General features: G+C 30.7%; 1 protein-coding gene across 2 annotated transcripts in view; it reads right to left on the reverse strand.

The window, feature by feature from the left end:
- The window catches only part of LOC106456928 (zwei Ig domain protein zig-8-like), a 101,392-nt gene extending 93,044 nt beyond the window's left edge, over nt 1-8,348 (reverse strand). For both annotated transcript variants that reach the window (XM_022382885.1, XM_022382880.1), the window contains exon 1: nt 8,023-8,348. In XM_022382885.1, the coding sequence (XP_022238593.1) occupies nt 8,023-8,140 (118 nt within the window). In that variant the 5' untranslated portion in view covers nt 8,141-8,348. The remainder of the gene's footprint in view (nt 1-8,022) is intronic.
- Between the last annotated feature and the right edge of the window lie 916 nt (nt 8,349-9,264).

Consider the following 9,264-nt stretch of genomic DNA (forward strand, 5'->3'; position numbering starts at 1 on the left):
TACCAACGAATAGTGGGATTGACCGTCACATTATAACGCCCCCACGGCTGAAAGGGCGAGCATGTTCGGTGTGACGGGGATTCGAACCCGCGACCCTCAGATTGTGAGTCGAGCGCCTTATCCACATGGCCATGCCGGGCACACACTAGTTTGAAGCAGACTTGTCAGTTTTTCCTCTAACGTCCGTCAGTATGAAGCAAGACTAGACCTGTTTCCTCCTATAACGTCCTTCAGTTCTAAACATTACTAGATCTTTTCCGCATGTAAACATATTAAGTTGAAGCAGGACTATACATGTTTTTTATATAACATGCGTGAGTTTAAAACTGGACTAGTACCTTTTATCCTTTAATGTGCATCATTCTGAAGGAGGACTAAACCTTTCTTTTTTTTTCTATAACGCGCATAAGTTTAAAGGAGGATTAGACATTTTTTCTGTATCGATTGTCAGTCAGAAACAGGATTATACCTTTTTTTATTATAACGTGTGTCTGTTTTGAATTTCGCGCAAAGATACACGAGGGCTATCTATCTTAGCCGTCCCTAATTTAGCGGTGATAGACTCGATGGAAACAGCTAGTCAACACCACCCACTGCTTACGCTTGGGCTATTCTTTTACCAACGAATAGTGGGATTGATAACGCTCTCACGGCTGAAAGGGCGAGTATGTTCGGTAACTAGGTGTGAACCCACGACCCCCAGATTGCGAGTCGATCGCTTTAACCACCAGGTCAAGCCAAGCCAGACCCTATAGCGTGTGTCATTTTGAGGCAGAACTAGATTTTTTCCTATAATGAACATCAGTTTGAATCACAGTTTGACCTTTTTCTTTTTCGTATGATGTAAGTCAGTTTTAAGCAAAACTAAACCAACTTCCCTAAAACGCGTACCAAGTTTGAATCACAGTTAGACCTTTTTCTTTTTCGTATAATGTAAGTCAGTTTTAAACAAAATTAACCAACTTCCCTACAACTCCTACAAGTTTGAATCACAGTTAGACCTTTTTCTTTTTAGTATAATGTAAGTCAGTTTTAAACAAAATTAACCAACTTCCCTACAACTCCTATAAGTTTGAATCACAGTTAGACCTTTTTCTTTTTCGTATAATGTAAGTCAGTTTTAAATAAAACTAAACCAACTTCCCTACAAATCGTACCAAGTTGAAATGGATTCTATTTACTTTACACTTGTGATGCTTTGTATTCTTTAAGAGAAAGCTACAAAATGCATTTTCGTCTCAATACGAAAATATTTTTTTTCAAGATGTTTAAGATATATTAATATATGTGTTAGAATTCTAGAAGAACAAGTTCTTTTAACATTGTTTAGATGATCATACTATGAGATAAAACACATGTACTATATAATGTTTTATAAAACGAAATTTTATGGATCAAAGTATGTTTAATTTGATTAGACAAGTTTTATATTTTCTCTCATGGAAATGCATTCTTTCAGAAACATCAGTACATTTGCCTTTTAAATATACCCTTCGAGTGTATTGAAGGATGCTGTTTCATCCCATTTCGGCAAGAGTAAGCAATATATATATATATAGTGTAACTGCTTTTGCGCTTAATTTCTTTCTTTCTAGCTACATAATTCTTAGAAAAAGAATAACTGGAATATACTTTCACGAATGAAAGATGTAGAATTATCTGTTATTAAACAAAGACCTGGCTAGACCTCATGGTTAGGGTGTTCGGATCGCCATCTGAGGGTCGCGAGTTCGATCGCCGTCACTGAGCATGCTCGCCCTTCCAACCGTGAATGGAGTTATAATGCTACGATCAATCACATATTTCGTTGGTAAAAGAGTAGCCCAAGAGATTTGCGGTGAGTGATGTTGATTGACTGTCTTCCCTCTAAGATATCACTTCTAAATTAGCGACGGATAATACGGATAGTTTTTGAGTAGCTCTGCGTGAAATTCCAAAACCAAACCAACTGTATAGTCGTAAATGTTAAATTGAACGAATTATATCCTCTCCTTAAATTGAAATTACATTTATTAAAATATTATAATTTATGATTTGTAAAGGAAATCTAGAAAATTTAAATTGCCCAAATTTCATCTCTTTTTTTTCATTTATTTCAAGCTAAAATATCTAAAATTTGTCAGCTGTATAAAAGCTTAAACTAATATATATATATATGTAGAAAAGAAAATGTTAGAATAATCAGTTAAGAAAATCATGATTGACTATCGATTTTTTACATCAATATACAATATCTTTAAAGCGAAATGATAGGTTAGCTTCTGTAAGAACGGTTTAGCCTCTCATAACAATTTTTACACACCATACAACTGTCTAGTCAAAAAGCAAGGATTGTATTTTATATTTGCGATTGCCTAATAATAGTCCCAATATATTTAGCAGCGATACCCTTTCTTATCACTAACAATACCAATAGTGTGAGGAAAATCATGAAACATTGTAAATGAGAATTTCCCCAAAAGGCTAGGTGAGTTCCGCTGTCGACTTTTTTTTTTTTTGTTTTCAAAGAAATATGCATGTAGTTTTGTTTTGTATTATTTCTATTTTTCTCTTTAGGATTATTATAAGAAACAGTACGCACAAGATTTATGTTCTACCTGTCTGATATATGTTTATTTTTTATTGGTAAAAATATAACGTACGTATCTTTTCCAATCTTTGAAATGTGACGAGGAAACATATATAAGTTGAGAAATTTCCTAATCTATAGCTTTAAATATACACATTACAGAGAAGGTCGAAGTAACATTAACGCAACTAAACACTTAGGTAAACAGATTAAATTAGAATACATACCAATGTCCCAAAATGTGGACCCTATCTTATAAGGTATATGACATCCACATTTAGGTTCATGGTTTCTAAACGACATGATATTACATCTGGTACTGTCCAATTAGAATTGTATGATAACCTATTTCGTCACCGCAACTCTGGAATCAGTTGATTTAAGGTAAATAATTGACTGTATCTTGACTAATGCGATGTTTGGAAGTATGGTGCGCGTGCGACTAAATAACCAAGTACCGTATAAGAAATCGGCCTTCATTGGCTTAAGCAACTTTCCAACAGAATGAACCCCTTCCTTTCAAGTCATTTAACGATTATCATGTATGATAACTGATTATCGAGGAACACTATTTTCAAAATTAAACCCTCTACTTTTCCAACCTCACTTTCTATGAAGATTAGTTAAAACTTATGATAATGTACATAGACAGAAACTACACGATATATCCGTAAGATTATACTCGCAAAACTCCAGATGGTATTATTTTTATACGATCTGTGCTATCTATAAAGTGAAGAACGCATTATTGCATTGTCCAACTTAAATGAGCATATAACTATAATTGTTATTTTGATAGTGGTATCTAATACGTGCGGATCCGACGTATGCATGTAAAAATATCGAGAAATATGATTCTGTCATATTATCTTTGTATAGCTCAATCTTTGTCCCTCTGTAAAGATGCACGTATAAAAATTAATAACATTCCAAAAATATCTATATGATGTCAAATCTCCTATCCACTCAACTTTATACAAAAAATAACGATAACTATAAGGTAATTATAAACGTAATTTTACTATTGTAGTGTTGATTTATTTTCAGTAATAATTACAAAGATTTAAAAAATGGTTAAAGTGTTCTCATAATTTCAGAATTTCTTTAATTTCTCTTTTACTGTACACACAAGCTTATATATGACATTCTTTAAATACTTTATTTAATTTTCAATAACTATAAAAAGTGAATATTATCAATTTCAATCCAATCATATCCTTATAAAACTATCTTTTGTTAAACAAAATTGAAATTTTTTCACATTTAATTCACCTGAAATTAAAAAAAATACAACTAATTTTTTCTCATAAATATCACCTCCAAAACATTCTCCCTTATTAATACATTAAGACTGTTTTAGATAACTAATTTAATTACGTGCTATTTTTGTTATGGAACCTTTTCAATCATATCCAATATTATCTGCTAGATTAGATAAGAACACGAATTTTAATAAATTCGGCTTAAATCATTCGGCGCAATGGACGAATGCTGCAATCCCCTATCTTCTTTAAATACGGATTAATTAAGACGACACTTTACATAATTTATTGAATTCTCTATTTGTTTTTAAATATATTGACTTGCTTACTAATTTCTCTTGTGATCTTGCGAAAAACAAAACAAAATATTTCAATCGATGCGATTAAAATCGATTTCTTATCGATTTAGCAAGTAATCATTAAGTGCTGGCATCATAAAAATTTATTATTTATTATTTATTATTTATTTTTTATTGTTCAAAATTCTTCCTGTACACATCCACTTTTTTGAACAATCAGTCGTAGATAAGATTGTGGCATTAAGTAAGAGACATGCTTGTTAAAAAGCTTAGAAATATACATCTCGCCCACTCTTCAAAACATAATTGTTTATACTTAGATTTATTTCAAGCCATTGTATTATACACAGTTATTTTAAGATTTTATATTAGTCCGACGTCACGAGGTATTTAACTCCAATGAAGGAAAAGGCTTATCTTTGACGCGTGAATAATTTATAAGGATAATGATGCTGAAGGGTTGATTTAAGTGAAATATAAAACGTGTTATTTATTAAACATGACTGCATTTACATAGATATGTTTCTTATTTTACTCTCTTTGAAATGTCGTCGCATTTTATGTGTAATTTTCGATCTGACAGTTTAAGTGGATGTTTGATTAATTTAGGCAAACAAATAATTCAACAGGAAATCATGAATGGGCTTTTTTTAGCGATATTGTGATGCTTATAATGTGTGTAGTAATATAAATTGTTCAATCTCTGCAATATATACCTAAGATTTTAGATTTCTTAGAACGTTTTGATCCGTATTTGCGACCTGTTCAATATAAAAGCTGCTTGCAGATCGTTTCTAGCAAAAGGTAAAATTTAATTGCATATTTCAGTTTGCTTAAATAAATAATTGCACTATATTTACAATATAGAGTACCATTACTTGCTTAATACTTAATGCTTTTATCGATCAATAAGATATTTAATGAATGTTAAAGCAAATAATGCAGTTAATATCAATAACATAAAAACAATAAGAACAGTTACAGTTATTCCAAGAAGTGAACGTTGTTGATAGGTTAACAAACGCATATACAAGTTACTTTATATTAATTGAATATATAAATAAATCAACAACCTTGTTTATTGATCCTAATATTTTCTCGTTAGACTGTTATTAAATATGGTTTAATTCAGTTACTTTCAGTGTGTTTATATATATTTTTAAAACAACTTTTATATATATATATATATATGTATAATATATGCTGTACATCATACTCCTTACGAAATAGTTTGCGTAGAGAAGTATGTCTAGCTATCGGAGAAGTAAGCGCTTTGTCTCACTTACAGTACCAAAACTATATAAAACGTAACAATTTAATAGTTGAAGACCATAAATGATTTATGCTTAAGAAAAACTGAGTTTTTTATTCGATTATTTATACGTACGATACACTTAAATAGAATAGTGTTTTAAGATTAGCAATTATTAAGTAAAGCTATCAAAATATCGGTATAGACATGTTTATCAAATCTTCTTGGAAAAGTGTTCGAACTCATTTGACTTATCATAAATATTTTGTTACAAAAAAAATGCAAATTGGTAGTTACTACTGTAAATTCAAGTATACTGGCTATCATTGTGCTTGTATACTGGCTATCACTGTGCTTGTGCAGCTTAATGGTATAACTCTTTTTGATAGCCTGCTATGATTATACTCTACTTTCTCGTATTATATCTTAAGAATATATTTTCATCCATTTTAATAGTATAACAATAGCCTCATTTAAACTTCATATGTGTTTTGAAAACGAAAGCTACTTATAATGAGAACAGGAAACACAAGACGAACAAGGATATCGATTGTACTAGAATGAAAAGTCTGTAGTCGTGGTCTAGGACTAAAGCCACATCCGTGGGATCATTGTAATATCGATTTATGTGAAGTTGTGATGGACATGATAGACCATTAAAAGATCTTTGAGAGTAACAGGCTTCTTAAGCTTGTTCACAGAAAGATCGTCAAACTCAGAAAGAGATGGGTTTACAGGAATTCTACCAACACGTCAATATTTATAGATGATAGATGCATAGCTTTCTCTTCCGTACTTTCATGTGGAATTATATCCGAGAGAAGAAAGCCTTTTAGGAGAAATACATTAGAAATGTCTGTTCATTCCAGAGAGCAATGCATCGAGCTTTATCATAAAGAGAAAGTTATGGTAGGTAAGTTGACCAAAGACATCGTTAAATCAAACGGGAAGTGCGAGACTTATATTTTGCTAAAAGCTTAACAAGGATAACATAACATCCACTTATTCATAAACGTTTTTCAAGTGCAAATCACAAAGTTTACACTAAAAGGAATTATAGAACTCTGGTTTACTTACTTATAACGTATTTATAACATTTCACAGTAATAACTTAATAATAACTTTTCAATTATAATGTTCCAGCTTGCAAGTATAAAGGAAAGTAAATAGAGACTCGTTCTCCTCACGAATTAATTCTATGCGTAACTTGTATAATATATATTCATATGTCTATGTTTTGTTAATTCACTGTCTCTAAATAAAATACTATTCATTCTGTTGGCAGTTTAGCATAATAAATCTGAATCAAAATGTGATTATGTTTCGTAAATATCTTTGATCCTACTTGACTTGTTTTAAATTGTATTTTAAGCATTATAAATATTTTGAATTGTTCGCATACTTTACTTTGTATTTTAAGCAGTTTAAGTACTCTGCTTATTAATTCATTTTGATCATATTTATCTTCTTTTAGATTGTATTATAAGAACGTTAAGTTCTCTGCTTAATAATTACTTTTGTTCCTATTTAACTTTCTTTAAGTTCTATTTCAAGCGTCTTAAGTTTTCTGTTTAATAATTACTTTTTATCCCATTTAACTTTCTTTAGATTTTATTTTAATCACATTAAGTTTTTCGCGTCACTTGTAAGTTGAACATTTCATGTTTAAAAGTTATTTTGTAAATAAATATTTTTATTGGTACTGTGCTGTTACGGTCAAGATAGGTTCAGTGGAAACTTAACAGCTCATATACCTACAAATCGCTGTTCGATCCCTGAAGTGGATACAGCGCAGACAGTTTATAGTGAACATTTACTTTTAACACCACAACAAACACAAATTTGCTGGAATCAATTAAAAATTAAAATGAGCATGATTCTGACAGATAACTCTTTTACTGCAGAATGTGAGTACATAACATAAGATAATGACGGCAACAACAATAGTTCTTTCATCTGATGTATTCTTAGAACGTTTCTTTAAAGTCTACTATTTAAAAACTAATAACTACACAAAATTCCTATACGTTAATCCACAATCCTAAGATACAAAAAATATTTTCATTAGAGTACTTATATATATATATATATATTACATTGAGGCTACACATTAAATAAATAAGTAGGAAAAAAATACGAGTCAGTAGCGTTAAACTAGAATAATATAATGCATGCAAAAATGATTATTAGCCAATTATTTTCAAGGAATTACATAATAAAGGCATTACTCCCAATAACAAGTGAATTTTGATACCGTACTGAAGATTTATTCTCGTGTATACACAATACGATGTTCTTACTTATACACTTTGTACATAGTTCAAAATTAATATTACACATCTTTAACATTAGACGTTTTGCGATGTAGCTTAAAGATTAGTTACAATTTTATTATAATTATGAAGTTATGCACTCATTATAATTAAAATCAAAAATACGTAGCTGTAAGCTTAGTGTATTATTTTAAATATATTTTTATGCTGAAAATTAAATATAGTCATGAAAATAAAATCTTAATTTATAAAAGTATAAATTAGCTGTAAAATAAAGTTGAATAAAATTTTATAAAGAAAAAATATAAAGAGTAGATGATGATATGAAAAAAATAAGTGTTTGTAAGAAAGGAAGCTGGAAACTTACCCAGAAGTAGAAGAGTTGAGAATATAGCAATCCGAAGTATAAGTCTTAGAAGTCGCCGTATGGCCAACAATGAAAGCTTCTTTGTTTGCAGATGTGAGTACTCCTGAGCTTCCAACATCCCGTAGGTTGTGTATCAGACAGAATATACAACCCCAAAACTTTCATAAAAAAATTGATTAGGAGAATATTTTTTGAATAGATTAAAAAATGTCCCCATGAACATTTTGAACACGTTGACAAGTGGCATACAGTATAGTTGTCGGTCATATCATGAACCGTGGCAGAAGCCAGAAAATGAGACGTTTCATCTCTTCACTAGCACGCGAACCAGCAGATTTCTTGAAGTGTTGGTGGGCTATCAGCATCACCGGAGTTCTCTGCTTCCGCACGTCATCGCACAGAAAAGTCACGTGGTCGCGGGAGATAGAACATAGTTAAAGAGAGCAAGTTTAAATACAGAATAACTCCTTGATGTTTATTTTTAAAATAATTAGTGATCAACAAGCAGATATATATGTACTTAACATTTGAAATGATTGAATTATGCAATGCATAAAAATTGAACCGATATGTGCTTAACGGATAACCAAAATAGATTAAATTTGACTTCACAACTAAATAGATGAAAAGAAAGAAATGATTTGGGTAATTTCGTAAAACAATGACGAAAAACTGAAAAATATGAAAACTTGAAGACATTTATTCTAAATATCGAAGTATCAAGGTAATTTACTGAGTATTCCTTACAAACATGAATGCATTAGAACAGGTTAAAGTTCACAATGTTATATAAAGCAAAAGTAAAGTAACCTTGAAAGAACTGAGAAAATAATGTGTCTTCTTGCAGTACAAGCATCTGCTCCACATTAAAGGTTTTCACCTGCTGTAAGATAATTTCAGCTACTGAATTCGAGGATCTACTTGAACATTGTAAAACTCTAGTTTCCTGAAACTTTACAGTATTTAACGAATTTGTTGTTATATATTTATTTTAATATCAATGTTGTTTACAGTAAGTTTATATTTAGAAACATGCGTAGCTTATAGTGTTAGATATGTATTGCGAAATTCTCGCCTATTCTCCAAAGTTGTAGAAGATTCTCGAGAGTAAGAATCAAATATATATGTATATACTTAAACGTTTAAATGTAGCTCAATATTATTACATAAAACTGAATTTTCTAGAAAACCTTCCCACGCTTATAAATACAACCAACGCGACGCGCCAAAGAGAGTGTCTAT

Source organism: Limulus polyphemus, unplaced genomic scaffold (assembly GCF_000517525.1).
Source record: "Limulus polyphemus unplaced genomic scaffold, Limulus_polyphemus-2.1.2 Scaffold13, whole genome shotgun sequence".
NCBI classification, from domain to species: domain Eukaryota; kingdom Metazoa; phylum Arthropoda; class Merostomata; order Xiphosura; family Limulidae; genus Limulus; species Limulus polyphemus.